The sequence below is a fragment of the Saccoglossus kowalevskii genome, chromosome 9 (assembly GCF_978046115.1).
Source record: "Saccoglossus kowalevskii chromosome 9, keSacKowa6.1, whole genome shotgun sequence".
Classification (NCBI taxonomy): domain Eukaryota; kingdom Metazoa; phylum Hemichordata; class Enteropneusta; family Harrimaniidae; genus Saccoglossus; species Saccoglossus kowalevskii.
In genome coordinates this window covers 8,084,043-8,103,228 of record NC_140649.1, presented here as the reverse complement: position 1 = coordinate 8,103,228, position 19,186 = coordinate 8,084,043, and the positions used below count along the sequence as shown (strand labels likewise).

At 39.6% G+C, this 19,186-nt stretch overlaps 1 protein-coding gene across 2 annotated transcripts in view; it reads right to left on the bottom strand.

Moving 5' to 3' along the window:
• LOC100378460 (uncharacterized) overlaps window positions 1–16,594 on the bottom strand; it is a 58,270-nt gene extending 41,676 nt beyond the window's left edge. The window contains exon 1 of one of the 2 annotated variants that reach the window (XM_085503119.1): window positions 16,459–16,594. In XM_085503119.1, coding sequence (XP_085359245.1) covers window positions 16,459–16,498 — 40 coding nt within the window. In that variant the 5' untranslated portion in view covers window positions 16,499–16,594. Of the gene's footprint in view, window positions 1–3,703; window positions 3,875–16,458 lie in introns of those variants that run through there. The other variant, XM_085503120.1, reaches the window with a different exon arrangement.
• Between the last annotated feature and the right edge of the window lie 2,592 nt (window positions 16,595–19,186).

Here is a 19,186-nt window from a genome sequence, read left to right as displayed (position 1 = left end):
GACCAAGGCTGTCGCTTTTACAAAAACGGTCTTCGAACGAGCAAACTCTTTCGTAACAGTTCGTAAATTCGCTAAACCTCACGGTATTTTCCGTTAGAGCGTGTATCCAGCACTTGTCAGGTGATCACACGTCACGTGACCGCTCTCTAATGGAACGCTCTCTTATGGAACGGACGCGCTCTAATAGAATGGCTCGAGCTAGGTCTCTCTCGAGGTGAGATGTGTACTTATAGTTTTTCAGTATAGTTCAAAATATGTCTTCAAATTTCTCAGCATGTACAGAAACAGATAGCCCCGTTAAGATCAATTCCATATGTCGACGATGTATCTGCACCCCCCTCCCCCCTGTGTAAACCCACCAGTCCGTCAAATCAAATCAAATCCCCTCACCAGTAGAATTATGTGCCAGTATGTATCAGTATATTTAATTAGATGCATATGTATTTACTTGTATTTGGCTAATACAAGTAAATACACACCGTAGAAATAAATGGTAAATACATCAGAAATAAACAATGTATTTATAGTAAGTATTTACCTGTATTCACAATGTAATCACCATGTATTTACAAGAGTGCAATTACAGGTGAATAAAGGTATGAATACAGGAAATGTATTTCCATTTCCTGTTTTCATGTGTATCACCCTGTATCTACCTGTATTTACCAAAAATACAGGCTTTAATAAATGTCTGTACTTAACAATATTTTCGCTATTTCACGTAATAATAATAATTTTATTAACACTTACACATTCCCCGGAGGGATTGGCAATGGTTACAAAAGTTTAAAAAGGAATAAAAAGGTTACAAAACAGAAAATAGATAAGAGAAAAAAAAAACAATCTAAGCTAATACATTACAGATGCAAAACAAAATGCAAAACTCAAATAGTGAGAGAAGGTTGTCACTGGGGTTGCTGTCTTATTTCAAAACACTTCTTTAGGTACCTTGCTACGGGGAGTGTTAGGCCACTGTTGTTTAGCAAGGCTATGAATTGAGTCTTTAGCGGCAAATTTTTAAAGTTTTGGATTTTGGTTTTTGCTATTTCGAATAGGACATTTCTTTCGGGGGTATATCTTTTACATGACATCATGAGGTGATACTCATCTTCTACTTCATTTTGATCACAAAGGTTGCATAATCTATTAGCAAGGGGTATTCCTTTGTGTCTGCCAGTCTCAATTTTCAAGTTACGGTCACTGAGGCGGAATTTAGTTAAATTTTCGCGCATATCAATGTTTTTAAGTGTAACAAGGTATGTTTCAAAAGCAAAATTGTTTTTTAATTCTCTGTATGTTCTTAATTTATTTTTTTCATTTTGTTTTGATCGATTGTCATTATGTAATTCACTTTTCCAAGTTGATATGAATGATGTTTGTATATTTTTGTTGATTTGTCCTAATTCCCTTGCAGTTAGAGTGTCATCGCTGTCGATCAGGTAAGAATGGTTGATGTTATTTAAAAGGGAATCTATATTGGTGTACCATTTACTGTTAATTTCTTTATTTTCTTGGAAAGCTAGTTTTAGTAATGGATTTGACGAGTTCTTTATACGATTAAAATATTTTATCATTTGTTTTTCGATAAAAGTCTCCAATGGGTAACGTCCAAGTTCGCCGTATAAACCCATTGTTGTAGTGTTTTTGGATGTACCCAAAAGAAAACGAAGATAATTTATATGTACATCTTCAATTGGTGATTTTAGTGAAATTTCATCTCCCCATACATCACTACCATATGTGAGAATTGGTCTGATTAGTTTATCAAACAGAGAGAGTGACAGTGGTATACTTAGATTTTTGCCTGTTTTTCCCTTTAAGGAAAATAAGGCCTTTAAAGCTTTTCTTTTTATGCTTTTTAGGCCTTCCTTGAATTTTCCATTAGCGCTTACTATTAATCCTAGGTAATTGGTTGATTTTACAGTAATTAACTCACAACCTTCAAAGAAGAAAATATCATTCTCTAGAAGTCTGTTTGATCTGTTAAAGATCATAGTTTTTGTCTTTTCCGTGTTAACAGTTAGAGGCCATTTTTTAGTGTATATCGATAAATTATCAAGGCAAGTTTGTAATCCTGTTTTTGATTCAGAAAGTATTACAAGATCGTCAGCATACATTATACAGTTAATAGGTGTGTTTTGTAGTTTGGGTGGGTCACATCTAGGTTTATTAAGGGCATCAGGTAAATCGTTTATGAAAATGTTGAATAGGGTTGGGCTTAAGTTACAGCCCTGTTTTACTCCCACCCTTGAAGTGAAGTGTTCAGTTAATCCTTCTTTGCTCTTAACTTTATATTTTACCTTACTATACATATTTTTTATGATTTTATAGATTTTACCCGATATTCCAAGTTTTAACAATTTAATATACAACCCCTGATGCCAGACACTGTTGAAGGCCTTTTTTAGGTCAACAAAGCTCGCATATATTTTATTTGTATTTTTACTATTATTTTTTTGTATTTTAATATTTTCTTTGTTATTGGCAGTGCTGCTATTATAAAGATATTTGTTAATTATTGTCTTAAGAATGAAGATATTGTCTGTTGTGCGTCGATCTTTTCGGAATCCGAATTGCTTGCGGGCGGCACATACCCGTATTGCACTTCTATGCCAGTAGCCCCCCCCCCCCCCGGGTTCTAGCCCTGTGCTGGTACATGAACTGTTTCGGAGGCTTAGTACACCGTCCCTCAAAACGGTGTTTGTTATGCTTACTATCATAACACGGACAGGCGATTTCCCGACCAGGGACATTGTTCATTAGTTCGCCCGATCAACACAGCGCTATACGTAGGATACTCCTTTTAGCGAAACGACACCAGTGATAAAACGTACGCGTTCCACGAATCTCGAATGACGCTGCATGACAGCCTTCTACTACGATGAGACACGCGTCACCATGTGACAACACAACGGGTTAGAGGTCAACATAACTAAGCCGAGTTTTGCAAATTTTACAATAAAAATGTCAGATTTGATTAAAATAATAAATTGTTCCACACGATGTTGCTTGGTAGAACATAAATGCAACCCACTGGGTGATAACAGGGTCGCTGACGTTTTACTGTAACGTCCCGCCCGGCGTGGTCTGCACGCCGCCTTAGCCCTGAGTACAGTCCTGTAGGTTGGCCTCCTTCCGTTGATCATTCGGCCCCCACAGTCCTGAGAAGTCGCATAGACCGGGGATTCGACACTATTGTGAAAGAGTGTATCGGGCGATTTAAGAGGCATTCAGCTTTGCAGTTAAAAAATAAGCAGGTCGATACGTCTAACTATTCTAAATACCTTAACTGGAAGCGAAATTACATAAGATTTCCCACTAGGGTTGATCAAATCTACATTTTCCAACGTCAACCGAAAATATACGCCGCCATCTTGTTCTTGACGCATTCATAAACAAAACGTTGTTTCGTTGCGTAAAACTTGCTTTCGCCAACGTTCCAGTGCTGTAGGTTCATTTTTCGGCCACAAAAAAGGTATTTGTGATCGCTAGATTAGTCGATAGATGTTTTAGCTGGTTACAATCATGAAAACTGCAGAACGGTTCTCCGCCATAAATTTGTAGGCGGGTGTCGAATCCCCGGTCTATGCGACTTCTCAGGACTGTGGGGGCCGAATGATCAACGGAAGGAGGCCTACCTACAGGACTGTACTCAATACACACATAGCTATGTGAACGATGTGCTGTCTTTTATAGTGCTTACCTATTAAGATACACAGCAGGTACAGTAAACGAAAAGACATCACGATATCTAGAAGGTGAGGTACCAATCACAAGTCGCTACTTTCGGCTCAAATATGGTATGTAAATGAGTCTCTAGATGGTAGTTGAGCGCGGTAACTGAGCGTCTCAGTTTTCACGAAGGTAAGAGTTGAGCGTACGCTCACTTTCAAAAGTAAGCGTGGGGAAAAACCATGGAATGCTGATAATGTAATGAAAGCCACGCTCAGTTTAACATGAAGTCGATACAAGTTCGTTTCAGAGGTCTAACTTAAGTTAAAAAATCCAATCTGGATATATCACATATTTACGTGTGGGGACGTTTCTTAAAACAGACGCAACCATATTTAATTAAATATTCAAGCAGTTTGAACCCTATGACCTTGTAAGATGGACGCGTCTGGTAATGAGAGACTACGCTCACTTTTACAAGTAATAGTAGGCCTGGGAACAACAATGGAATGAGGAGTGTGTGTGTCTGATTTCAAGTTGACTCCATTTAGGAATTCCTAACGGTTTGCCCAAACGCATGGCAAAGTTTGGAGGCGTGGCCTGTAAGCATTTGGCAACAACCAATCACAAAACTGGTTACGAACCACATCGAGGTCACAACTCGGTTAGCCTTGCTCAACTGGTTCGTAACCAGTCTTGTGATTGGTTGTTGACAAATGCTGAACAGGCCACGCCTCCAACGGTGTCATGCGTTCGGACTAACCGTTAGGAATTCCTAATTAAATGGAGTCAATTTGTGTAGTTTTCTTGATTTATTCTGCAGATGTAGGTAAAGGCTTTGGCGAAATTCGAAGGAGCAACTAATATTCTTCAACCTGGTATTTTTTTTAGATTTTATTTTTTATTTTTTTCGTCTGTTTTTTCGAGTTTAAAAATGTGAGCTGGCTGGAGCCTTCATCCCTTGTCTATTTCTTACACTAGATACTGTAAAATGACTAATTTTCACTGGGTTTAAATTTCACTGATTTACCATTTCAGGCGTATTCAGTGGGTTTTAAATTCACGGTTTCGTCATTTAGATAATGTGTTCTATGCTAAATTTTACATATTCACTGTGTTTTAATTTAGCGCATTTTTCCAGTCAGCGAAATAAGCTAAATTAAAACCCAGTGAATAATTACAGTACCCCCTTTACAGTACCAGCCGATACCCCCCCCTCTCATAGAGACTGCGTACTACAGTTGATAGTTGATTATAGTTCATGGGCTCCCTGTGATAACAGTGATGATCTTTGTCCGAGTTTACAGCCAAGACAAAGTTAGCTTGGACTTTTAGTTGTTGGACAAGACAAAATAAACGCTGCTGATAATACATTTCGACAATAAACGCAATCAAAGGCGCCGACCACGTGCATTGGAAATAAATAGAACACGTTGCGACAAGAAGTAACACCTGGCTCTTTCACTCAGCACATGAGCGCTATTTCCGTATATTGAATACGTTGGCAAAGAAAAAAAAATCCGGAAGGAGCAAGTTTAAACCTCAGACTAGTAATATGAGTTTAAACACAACATAAAATCAGTCTCACAGTGAATACTAGTAATTATATTGCGTGAGTACGGTTACTAAAAACCGTGGCGCGAGTGAAGGAGGCTGATGTTCTATTTATTTCAAACACGCGTGGCCGGCGTCTTTGATTGCGTTTATTTTGTATTTTTATTTTCGAAATGTATCACTGGCTGCGTTTGTTCTGTTCTGTCTCGCAACTGAAAGGCCAAGCTGACTTTGTTTTGGCTGTAACAACAAATAAGCCGATAATTAGACGTGCGGCAAAACATCGGAGCTTACGCACAGTCACGCTGATATTTTAATGAAAACTCGATATTTGCTTGGCCGTATTTATCTAACAGGCATGGAAACAGATTTATTAATATATATAATCCTCCTCATCCCACCCATACTTGTTGGGACTCTACTGGATAGTTGTCTACAAGTGACGGAAACAGCCATCTTCATCTGTAATATAAAACGCCGCCGATTACACATAAACAATACGAAAAGGTGGTCACACCTCAGTCGAGGTGTTAATTGGGTCTCAAGACTTACAAGTAAACTATCTCAAGCATTCAATTGTTTGGTTCCATGCCCAATTTTGAAAGTGAGCGTACGCTCAACCATGGAGTCTCTTTTTACCTCCATGGCTAAACTCATATCTTCAGAAAGCTGATACGGGAAGGAATACTTTTTTATGCGTCCTTCTTACAATGTTATAGGGGTTAAACTGCTTGAATATTTAATTAAACATGGTTCATAATAAACTGAGCGTAGTTCTCATCACATTACCAGCATTCCATGCACTAGCTCTGTGTACAGGTCTGTGAATGTGGAGGCGCTCCTATTCATCGGGACCTTATCTGCGCCCCAATACACAGCCCTGTGAACGACCATAGGCATTTTCAAAAACACTACACATGTCATACAAAATGTCTCATTTCGGGACGAATTCGTACCTCTTTGCACCAAAAGCAGCGTCGATCACCTTAACATACTGTAATGAACACTCGGTTGTTGAATTGATGTACTGTAGGGGAGTTTTGGATGTTAAAACAGACTATTTATTGCCCAAAATTCGTATACACGGTACTTAAGTATATAAACAGAGACGCCATTTTGGTCACGCAAGATTGATCACGTGATAAAACTTTTTACTATGACGTCAGAGCTGAATGACGAAAACGTGTTTTCTATGAGGAAAATCAATATAAAACTTGTTTTACAAATAATTGTTGTGGTTTTTGACTAAAATGTTTAAATTTTCAGTTATTTTCAAGAAAAAATACTTTAATTTTAATAAGTAATATATTATTTTGTTATCCATCATGCTTGGCAGAAAAGTATACTAAATCTTAATGATGGAGGTTATAGCTGCTACAGATGTGTCTCAAATATATACAGCTCAACACAACATCTGTGATCAAAGATGGGTGGAGACTGCTCAGCATGATGGGTTTTTAAAATTAAAAATAAATAAAAATAAATTAAATTTTAGTTATAATACATCATTTATTTATGTTAATTTTCAAAACAAATACACAATAAATGAATAATAAATTCATGAAATATTTATTGAACAGTTGTATTCATGTTTCTTTATAGTGTTCGTTGAACGGGATTCGATGAAAGTACATGCAGATTTCTTTTTCGCGGCTGTGACGTCAAGAAAAAGTTGTATCACGTGATCACCGTTAATCAATTCCTAATTTTCGAGTTGTTAGTTTTCTACGGAATTCCGCTAGAGGGCGCATCCAAAATTCCCGGATGACGAGCCTGAGTGGGGTTGTTTTTATTGAAGTTCTGTATTCTTACATGCGTAAATCAATAGATTAGAAAAGCAAAAAAGTCCCAGAACTCCGCAAATTTCTTCAGAATCGTGGTATAACTTGCAGCAATGTTCGTAAAGCTAAACTGTTTGAACTTGTTGAGTTAGCAAACGAGTTAAATGTTCGCCAAGAGTCAAACAATCGTCGTCGTACTGTAAAACACGAGTCGACGATAACTCTGGTAGATCCGTGTAACGTAAAAACTTGGCAAAAAAAAACTTCATACTTTGCCTTTGTTTGAAATAGCTGATATGTTCGCATATTTGTTGCATCGAAGTGACTGGACAACAGCCAGACTGAAAGAATATCGACTTATTAATGGTTACTTACTTCATAATTTCCGGTAAAGCTTCATCATGTGCAGAATACAGAATTTAATTTCATTATGGCAGAGTGTATTCAGCAATGATCCATGAAGGAAAATCCTTACAAGCCATGGTTTATTATTAAATCAAAAAAAATAGTTTCTGGTGTTTGTAACTGTGTAGTGTAAGTTTGATTTAATATTTTATTCACCAGGCGATCAGCAGATGCAGTTATCATAAATGGACACACGTTTTTATCCTTCCGTAGTTATTTTAACTTCAACTTCGCAAAAAATGCCATCATAAGGATTCTGAACAAGAAGATCGATGTGGGAATCGGCAACGAGCGAATTTTTCATCAAATCCGGCTCAATGTTTTCGTTTGCGCTCGTCTCGGGAAGCTGACAGAGTCTTCGTTTTTCAATCGATGTATAACTGCGGTTGAAAGACGGCTGTCTCCAGTTATTGAACTAAAAAAAATACTGGCGCAGGATGGAAAATGCCGTGAACAAACCCGGGAATATAGTTTGGCGTCCACTCAGATTCCCGACGACACATTCGAATCCACTGGCGTTGAAGTGTTGATTTCTTGGACGAAAGAAATGTATGAAAAGTTACGCCTTTCATCTCAGGATATTTCGCTGTTTTTTCTTTTTAATCGAACCCAAGGAATAGTCTGGGGCATTACAATGCCAGTTAACCATTTTGACCAATTCTTGCAAAACGTTTGTAAAAAATAAGACTTCGGCAACAGTAACTACTAGCAGACGCCGCTCAAATTTCAACCCCACCACAACGTTGAACGGACTGTCATCCGGGTACTTTGAGAACGCCCTCTATCGAATTTCGTGAGAAAAATAGTAACTCGGAAATTAGGAATTAAGTCACGCGTGATTCAAGATGGCTGCCACAGTTTGTTGACAAATGCGAGTTTGACGACAAAACGTGAATTTTTCCACTTTATAATTGTCAAGACATCCGTAAGGTACAAACCGAGTGTTCATTAAATGTTATTGAAACGATCGGTGCCTATAGTATTCTGTATTGTAGAGGTCGTGATCTTTGCTGACCTTTGCCCCCTCTACCCATGATGCATTGTACCTTTAGAGTTAGCAACCAGTAATGGCTGCCCACTGAATAAATAGTTGAAGTTCATCTGTGGGTATCATTCACATCTCTAATCATCCATCGGTATATTATATCTGGCGACGAGGATTAAAGTTCAAGAGAACCTACCAAACCAATTTTGAGTGAAAACTGACTGTGGATGATTGAAAATGGCTGAAGGAAACGGAGCAGCTATTGTGGTGAATACAGCGCCTATAGATATTGGATGCCTACAAAGTTTTGATGTCAAAAAGGACCCAATTTCCATTTCTCAGCGATGGAAAAGATGGAGGAGAGCCTTTGAACTGTATTTGGTGGGAAAAGGTGTAACATCTGATTCACAGAAACGAGCATTACTGTTGCATACAGCTGGCATAGAAGTACAAGAAATCTACTTCACCTTGGTAGGCGAAAGATTAAGATTAAGATTAAGATTACAAGGAAACTCTGCAAGTATTAAACAATCAATTTATACCCAAAACAAATGTACCGTTTGAGAGACACATGTTTAGACAAATTGGCCAGGCCAGTGATGAAACTGTTGACCAGTTTGTATGTAGGCTCAGACAACGTGCATCAACTTGTGAGTTTGGTGAACTTGGTGATGAATACATTAGAGATCAAGTTATTGATAAATGTCATGCACCAAATTTGCGTCAAAAATTTCTTGAGAGAGAAAATGCTACCCTGACAGATTTGTTGAAAATTGCACGGGCACAAGAGGCTGTGAATTCACAAATGCAGGCAATGGAAGACGACAAGAACTCTGTACAAGTTAATGCAATACGCAGTGGGAAGAAACCCAACCAGCGAGGGTATAACCAGGAGACGAAGGGCAAAACCTGTTTTAATTGTGGTAGAGTCGGACATTTTGCCAAAGATGCAGCATGTCCAGCCAAAGGACAAAAATGTAGAGCATGCGGTGAAATCGGACATTTCCAGCGTAAATGCTCAAAGAAACAGTCCGGTCCAATGTGGAGGCCAAACCGAAACTATAGTCGCGGAAGGGGCAGCACCAGAGGCCAAAATAGAGACAATGCCAACTACATTGAGAGTACATGCGACCAACTGGAGGATAAACCACCTCCGAAACCTGATTACGCCTTCACAATGGAAAATGGTTATAGTGCAGACAAAGGGACCACATCTCTTAATATTGGCGGTGTGGATTTGGATAATGTACTAATAGATTCAGGAGCTACATGCAACTTGGTAGGGAGATCTACGTGGGAATGGTTGAAATCCAAAGGGATACAGTGTACTTCGCGTAAAACCAACCGAGTGTTATTTGCATATGGTAGTGCAAATCCTGTACCAACATTAGGAACATTCACAACCAAAATTGTATCGCCAAATAATTATACATGTGTAACAGACTTTGTTGTCATACAAAATGAAGGGAAAACCTTGCTGTGCAGAGAAACTGCGGAAATACTTAACCTACTACGTGTTGGACCGATACATATCAGTAATGTGGTTGACAAATATACAGATAAAGATATCCATGACGAGTATAAAGACATACTCAGTGGTGTAGGTCTTCTAAAGGACTACGAACTGAAACTCAACATAGACAAGTCTGTAAAACCAATTGCTCAATCAGTACGTAGAATTCCATATGCTTTAAGAGAGAAAGTTGATGCAAAACTGGATGAACTACTGTCAATGGGCATTATTGAGGAGATACCAGAGGGACCGACTGAATGGGTCTCGCCTTTGGTAGTTGTACCAAAGCCCGACGGTGACGGTGACGGTGCGTATCTGCGTAGACATGCGGCGCGCCAATGAGGCAATCATACGAGAACGTCAACCAATTCCTACTGTTGAAGAACTGCTCCATGACTTAAATGGCAGCACGGTATTTAGCCGCCTTGACCTCAAATGGGGATTTCATCAAATTCAATTGAGTGAGGAGAGCAGACATATTACTACGTTTGCGACACATCGTGGACTATATAGATCCACCCGGCTAATGTTTGGGGTTAATTCGGCACCCGAGAAATACCAACAGATAATTCGTGATGTATTTCGTGACTGTGCCGGTGTTGCAAATATGACAGATGATGTAATAATATATGGGAATGGCATCAAGGAACACGACGAGAGGTTATTCGCAGCGTTGAATCGTGTGAGACAAGTCGGACTTACAATGAATCCCAGTAAATGTAAATTCCGGTTATCGAAACTGACATTCTTTGGACATGAAATAACTCGGAGGGGGATAAACCCTAGTGAAGAGAAAGTTGCTGCAATTCAAGAAGCAGAACCCCCAACGAACGCAAGCGAGGCAAGATCGTTTATGGGACTTGTACAATTTGTATCAAAGTTCATTCCTGATCTGGCGTCTGTAGCCGAACCAATACAGAGACTTACGCGTACAAACGTTGTGTTCAACTGGACAATTGAACAGCAAACTGCATTCAATGAACTGAAACGACGAATTACACGTACAGAGACATTAGCGTATTTCCAGGTTGAATGCAAGACGAGAATTGTTGCTGATGCCTCTCCTTTTGGACTTGGAGCCGTTTTGACTCAACTACAAAACGACCAGTGGAGAGTAATTTCATACGCGTCTAGAAGTCTTACAGATGTCGAGCGCCGATATAGTCAGACCGAAAAGGAAGCACTAGCGTTAGTGTGGTCCTGTGAGCGGTTCAATATGTACGTCTTCGGAAGAGAAGTCGAGTTGGAAACTGATCACAAACCGTTAAAGTGCATATTTTCGCAAAAATCAAAACCATCAGCACGCATAGAGCGATGGGTACTAAGACTACAAGCGTATAATTTGAAAGTAGTCTATAGACCGGGAAAGACTAACATAGCAGACGCGTTGTCAAGACTAAATTCACAAACACATCGTGATAAAGGAGAGAATGACGACTACGTACGTGTTGTCATTAATAACAGTGTTACCGATTGCGTTGACAGCCAGGGAAATTGAAAAAGCGTCGAGTGATGATTCTGAACTAAACTCCGTCAGAGAATGCGTCAGAACCGGAGACTGGAACAATTGTAATATACAATCGTATCTACACGTGAAAAGTGAACTAGGTGTTTTCGGAGAATTGTTACTACGTGGTACCAGAATCGTAATTCCGTATTCTTTGAGGAGTCACGTTTTAGAATTAGCACACGAGGGGCACCAAGGAATTGTGAAAATGAAAAATAGATTACGCACAAAAGTATGGTGGCCGAAAATGGATAGAGACGCGGAACAAATATGTAAAACATGTCACGGTTGCCAAGTTGTTGGCGAATACTCACTTCCGGAGCCAATGTCTCGCGTAATACCGAGTGGACCATGGCAAGACTGTAGCACTGATTTATTAGGTCCACTACCCTCCGGAGAGCATATACTCATTGTCGTGGACTATTACAGTCGTTATTACGAGGTAGTCATATTAAAGTCAACTACAAGTACCAAAATCATTGAAGCTTTAACTCCAATATTCGCTCGATTTGGAGTACCCCACACATTAAGACTGACAATGGATCACAACTCGTACCTGATGAGTTTGAAGCATACCTGGACGAAAATGGCATCGAACATAGAACCACAACACCACTATGGCCACAAGCTAATGGCGAGGTAGAAAGGCAAAATCGTACGTTAATGAAAGCCATACGGATAGCACAAGTAGAGGCGAAAGACTGGCATAAGGAACTGTCAAAATTCCTTATTGCATACCGCTCTACTCCTCAGGCAACTACAGGGGCTACGCCCTATTACTTAATGTTCGGTCGCGAGATGAGATCGAAATTACCCGAGTTGCGTCGTGAGGGTACTACTATAAATGAGGAAATCCGCGATCGTGACTGGTCAAGAAAACTAGTGGGGAAAACATATGCAGATGCAAAGCGCCAGGCAACCAGCAGTCCTGTACAAATAGGTGACAAAGCGCTGTTGAAAAGCAAAGCGCCAGGCAACCAGCAGTTCTGTACAAATAGGTGACAAAGTGCTGTTCAAAAATACAAAAACCAATAAATTGTCACCTAACTTCATTCCTGATCCCTGTGAAGTTCTCGATAAGAAAGGGGGAGAAGTAACTATTCGTAATAAGGATGGAGTTGAATATAAGCGTAATGTCACATTCGTGAAGAAGTATAATGAAAAGCACGTTGAGGATGAAACAACACCACTAAAGACAGCAGCACATGAAAAATTGCCAGAATTAACACCAACTAAACAACCATCTCCTAGACCAAAACGTGATGTTAGAATGCCAAAACGATATGATGACTTTGTTGTTTCGAAGGGATAATTAACTCTTGACATTATGATATAATTCCAGTGTTTTCAGAGTTAAATTGTGGGAAATGTTATTCCATTTTCAGATTGAACAATGTTAGTGTTATATCGTGTTTCTCGTTTAAAACATTCAAAATTTGTTAACAATGTTAAGTTAATGACATTAAGGACACTAGTGTAGCATTATTTTATGGTGATACTGCCTATATCCATATTTTCGGTTGATATACATGTAATTTGAAAAGAGGAGGGATGTAGTATTCTGTATTGTAGAGGTCGTGACCTTTGCTGACCTTTGCCCCCTCTACCCATGATGCATTGTACCTTTAGAGTTAGCAACCAGTAATGGCTGCCCACTGAATAAATAGTTGAAGTTCATCTGTGGGTATCATTCACATCTCTAACCATCCATCGGTATATTATAGTGTCATTTACTGATGGAGGATGGTTAAGTTTCTGAAAAAAAATGTAATTTTCCATGCCACGTCCGCTGGGGATGTGGGGTTTTAGAAAATCATAGTGACCGTTCACGTGGCTGTGTTGGGGTGGCGTAAGAAGCCCAATGTAAATATCACCCCTACACAGCCATGTACGCAGGGCTATCCATGCACAGTCCCTCTATAGAGAGACTGTGTTCCATGGTTTGTTCCCACGCTTACTTTTAAAAGTGAGCGCACTCTATTCCATTGCTTGGTTCCACGCTTACACACTCAAGACAAAACAAACGTCGGAGTTGCATCTTTATTACTATTAAATATACGGTTACTTCACAGTCCCTCTACTGTGGTTACTTGAAATCAGACACACGCACTCCTCATTCCATTGTTGTTCCCAGGCCTACTATTACATGTAAAAGTGAGCGTAGTCTCTCATTACCAGACGCGTCCATCTTACAAGGTCATAGGGTTCAAACTGCTTGAATATTTAATTAAATATGGTTGCGTCTGTTTTAAGAAACGTCCCCTCACGTAAATATGTGATATATTCAGATTGGATTTTTTAACTTAAGTTGGACCTCTGAAACGAACTTGTATCGACTTCATGTTAAACTGAGCGTAGCTTTCATTACATTATCAGCATTCCATGGTTTGTCCCCACGCTTACTTTTGAAAATGAGCGCACTTGAGCATTCCATTGTTTGCTCCACGCTTACTTTTGAAAGTGGGCGTACTTTCAACTCGTATCTTCGTGAAAACTGAGACGCTCAGTTACTGCGCTCAACTACCATCTAGAGACCATTTACATACATGCAAATAATGGAAAGTCTGCCCGGGGATAATAACGTTTTTATGTTAATGCTACCCTTTACGGGGGAGATGCTCGTAGCTCGACCAAAAGCCCAGCATTCAATGCCCAGCATTGTTTATTACAATAACATGAACTTTTCTTCATATATAGTCGGGTTTTCACGATACCACCCCGTGTATTGTATGGAAAAAAACACGCTAGTGTTATTCTGAGAATTCCGATCGTTTCCCGGTACAGACTGACTTCGGTCTCAGGCTCAGATCATCCATACTTGGGAATGCAGCAACAGTAGGTCGGACCAGAGGTCTCTGTAGTCGCTGTATGCATTTGCGTGTCATGTCATGATTCGCGATGTAAAACCCCTTACGGGGGAGATGTTCATAGCTAGACTAAAAGCACAGCATTCAATGGAGCGCAGTAACACAACGTCGTGCTTTTAGTGAAATGGAAATTAATACAAGAAATGCTACCAAAAGACATATCCTTCTAGTTAAACGAAACAAGCTTGGGACGTTTATCTTGAGAAATTGAGAAGACGAAAATCCCTTGGGACAATCGCTGTAAAACAAGGGTAACAGGGGTATTTTGATTATTTGAAGATGGAAACTGCTGCTTCATGAAAGAGCAAAGTTTAATGTCATTGGCCACAGTAATGACTTTTTAGAAGGGTTGCTCGCTAGAAGTATTCGACGTGACTCCGGACTTTTTATCCAAGTTTATACAAGACTTACATCTTACTGTCAGGAAGGTTTAATGTATTGTTTGTATTTGCACAGTTTGAATGAGGGGTTTATTCTCAAAACATATACGGGTGCTTGAAACCATACAAAATTTGACCTATGGCTGAGAAAAAAATATCTCTGTTTCTCGTTTCCGCGCGCGTCATTTTGAACTATGCGCCTCGGACGTTTTTTTCTTTCTAAAGCATTCCAAAATGCGCTTGTACTCTCACTTGTCTCAAGTACTTTTTGACGATTTGTATGCAATTGTAAGATTATATTTCAGGTATACTCGAAGTGAATCTCAGCACTATGCCTTTTATAAATGTCATGGTTTGCAAATTAGCGAGTTTGCATATTGGATGCCCCAATAATTCTGGGACTTGTAATAATTTTCTAGAAACTGTACAGCAAATCACATATTTTCATTATCAATTGTTTTTCTAAATTTCAGTTTTTATTGTTCAAAATTATTTACAGTAATAAAACATTTTTCCGCTCTGAAACCATTTCCAGTTATTATGATTGTGTGCATTACAGCACACACAATAATGTTATTATATACTATAATGAATTATATACATATATTTATAAAAAATATAAATATAATTTTATAGAAAACTATATTATATATAATTTTTACGCATCCTTGTATTAAGTATACACCCCCGAATTATTTACCACGTGCGCCTACGGGGTGCAATAAATGGTGAGCAGACCCCCCCCCCCCCCCACGCAAAATTTCGTGCTACGCCACTGAAGAATTTGTATCCGTTTCGCAATACAATTTGTAACAAAAATAATTGTGCATGAACGCGACGGTAAAATATTCACCGACTTTCATGGGGGGGCTACTTCTACATTAAGTGGGTAAGGGTGTGCAGCCCATCTCTCGTAAACCATACGCACTTCTAAACCATGTTTCTATTTTTATATACCCACTTCTAAACACAAGTGTTTTCACCAACAACACAAACACCCAGCTCATAACTTTCGCAACCAGTGAGCGCATCCGGGCGATGCATTTTATTCATCCTTTTCCGGTATTTGGCTTTGGATATAAGGACCTGTGAAAAAGTAAATAAATGCTACACACTTCTAAACCAAACCATTGATAAATGACTACCACTTCTAAACAAAATAACGTGAAATGACATCCCAGTCCGGCGGCACATACCCGTATTGCACTTTTATGCAAGTAGCCCCCCCCCCCCGTGTCCTAGCCTGGTGCTTAGTATCATAACACGGACAGGCGATTTCCCGACCAGAGACATTGTTCATTAGTTCGCCCGATCAACACAGCGCTATACGTCATATAGCTGTGATACTCCTTTCAGCGAAACGACACCGGTGATACATGTAAAACGTACGCGTTCCACGAATCTCGAATGACGCTGCAGGACAGCCTTCTACTACGACGAGACATCGCGTCACCATGTGACAACACAACGGGTTATTTTTTTAGAGGTCAACATAACTAAGCCGAGTTTTGCAAATTTTACAATAAAAATGTCAGATTTGATTAAAATAATAAATTGTTCCACACGATGTTGCTTGGTAGAACATAAATGCAACACACTGGGTGATAACAGGGTCGCTGACGTTTTACTGTAACATCCCGCCCGGCGTGGTCTGCACGCCGCCTCAGACAGACAATACTCGGGGTTAACACCAAGCCCCTCAAAAACAACACGTAATCGGATCCATATAACGTGTACTCTATATCAATACACACATAGCTATGTGAACGATGTGCTATCTTTTATAGTGCTTACCTGTTAAGATACACAGCAGGTACAGTAAACTAAAAGACATCACGATATCTAGAAGGTGAGGTACCAATCACAAGTCGCTACTTTCGGCTCAAATAATGGAAAGTCTGCCCGGGGATAATAACGCTTTTATGTTAATGCTACCCTTTACGGGGGGGATGCTCATAGCTCGACCAAAAGCCCAGCATTCAATGCCCAGCATTGTTTATTACAATAACATGAACTTTTCTTCATATATAGTCGGGTTTTCACGATACCACCCCGTGTATTGTATGGAAAAAACACGCTAGTGTTATTCTGAGAATTCCGAGCGTTTCCCGGTACAGACTGACTTCGGTCTCAGGCTCGGATCATCAACACTTGGGAATGCAGCAACAGTAGGTCGGACCAGAGGTCTCTGTAGTCGCTGTATGCATTAGCGTGTCATGTCATGATTCGTGATGTAAAACCCCTTACGGGGGAGATGTTCATAGCTAGACTAAAAGCACAGCATTCAATGGAGCACAGTAGCACAACGTCGTGCTTTTTGTGCAATGGAAATTAATACAAGAAATGCTACCAAAAGACATGTCCTTCTAGTTAAACGAAACAAGCTTGGGACGTTTATCTTGAGAAATTGAGAAGACGAAAATCCCTTGGGACAATCGCTGTAAAACAAGGGTAACAGGGGTATTTTGATTATTTGAAGATGGAAACTGCTGCTTCATGAAAGAGCAAAGTTCAATGTCATTGGCCACAGTAATGACTTTTTAGAAGGGTGGCTCGCTAGAAGTATTCGACGTGACTCCGGACTTTTTATCCAAGTTTATACAAGACTTACATCTTACTGTCAGGAAGGTTTAATGTATTGTTTGTATTTGCACAGTTTGAATGAGGGGTTTATTCTCAAAACATATACGGGTGCTTGAAACTATACAAAATTTGACCTATGGCTGAGAAAAAAATATCTCTGTTTCTCGTTTCCGCGCGCGTCATTTTGAACTATGCGCCTCGGACGTTTTTTTCTTTCTAAAGCATTCCAAAATGCGCTTGTACTCTCACTTGTCTCAAGTACTTTTTGACGACTTGTATGCAATTGTAAGATTATATTTCAGGTATACTCGAAGTGAATCTCAGCACTATGCCTTTTATAAATGTCATGGTTTGCAAATTAGCGAGTTTGCATATTGGATGCCCCAATAATTCTGGGACTTGTAATAATTTTCTAGAAACTGTACAGCAAATAACATATTTTCATTATCAATTGTTTTTCTAAATTTCAGTTTTTATTGTTCAAAATTATTTACAGTAATAAAACATTTTTCCGCTCTGAAACCATTTCCAGTTATTATGATTGTGTGCATTACAGCACACACAATAATGTTATTATATACTATAATGAATTATATACATATATTTATAAAAAATATAAATATAATTTTATAGAAAACTATATTATATATAATTTTTACGCATCCTTGTATTAAGTATACACCCCCGAATTATTTACCACGTGCGCCTACGGGGTGCAATAAATGGTGAGCAGACCCCCCCCCCCCCCACGCAAAATTTCGTGCTGCGCCACTGAAGAATTTGTATCCGTTTCGCAATACAATTTGTAACAAAAATAATTGTGCATGAACGCGACGGTAAAATATTCACCGACTTTCATGGGGGGGGGGGGGCTACTTCTACATTAAGTGGGTAAGGGTGTGCAGCCCATCTCTCGTAAACCATACGCACTTCTAAACCATGTTTCTATATTTATATACCCACTTCTAAACACAAGTGTTTTCACCAACAACACAAACACCCAGCTCATAACTTTCGCAACCAGTGAGCGCATCCGGGCGATGCATTTTATTCATCCTTTTCCGGTATTTGGCTTTGGATATAAGGACCTGTGAAAAAGTAAATAAATGCTACACACTTCTAAACCAAACCATTGATAAATGACTACCACTTCTAAACAAAATAACGTGAAATGACATCCCAGTCCGGCGGCACATACCCGTATTGCACTTTTATGCAAGTAGCCCCCCCCCCCCCCCCCCCGTGTCCTAGCCTGGTGCTTAGTATCATAACACGGACAGGCGATTTCCCGACCAGAGACATTGTTCATTAGTTCGCCCGATCAACACAGCGCTATACGTCATATAGCTGTGATACTCCTTTCAGCGAAACGACACCGGTGATACATGTAAAACGTACGCGTTCCACGAATCTCGAATGACGCTGCAGGACAGCCTTACTGAGAATGAACGTGCATTCAACGCCACAAGTCTTTTGTTTTTTAGCCAATCAGAATTCATCTTCCGAGCCAGTGCAGATCAGCAGCTACTACGATGAGACATCGCGTCATCATGTGACAACACAACGGGTTAGAGGTCAACATAACTAAGCCGAGTTTTGCAAATTTTACAATAAAAATGTCAGATTTGATTAAAATAATAAATTGTTCCACACGATGTTGCTTGGTAGAACATAAATGCAACCCACTGGGTGATAACAGGGTCGCTGACGTTTTACTGTAAACGTCCCGCCCGGCGTGGTCTGCACGCCGCCTCAGACAGACAATACTCGGGGTTAACACCAAACCCCTCAAAAACAACACTTAATCGGATCCATATAACGTGTACTCTATATCAATACACACATAGCTATGTGAACGATGTGCTGTCTTTTATAGTGCTTACCTGTTAAGATACACAGCAGGTACAGTAAACTAAAAGACATCACGATATCTAGAAGG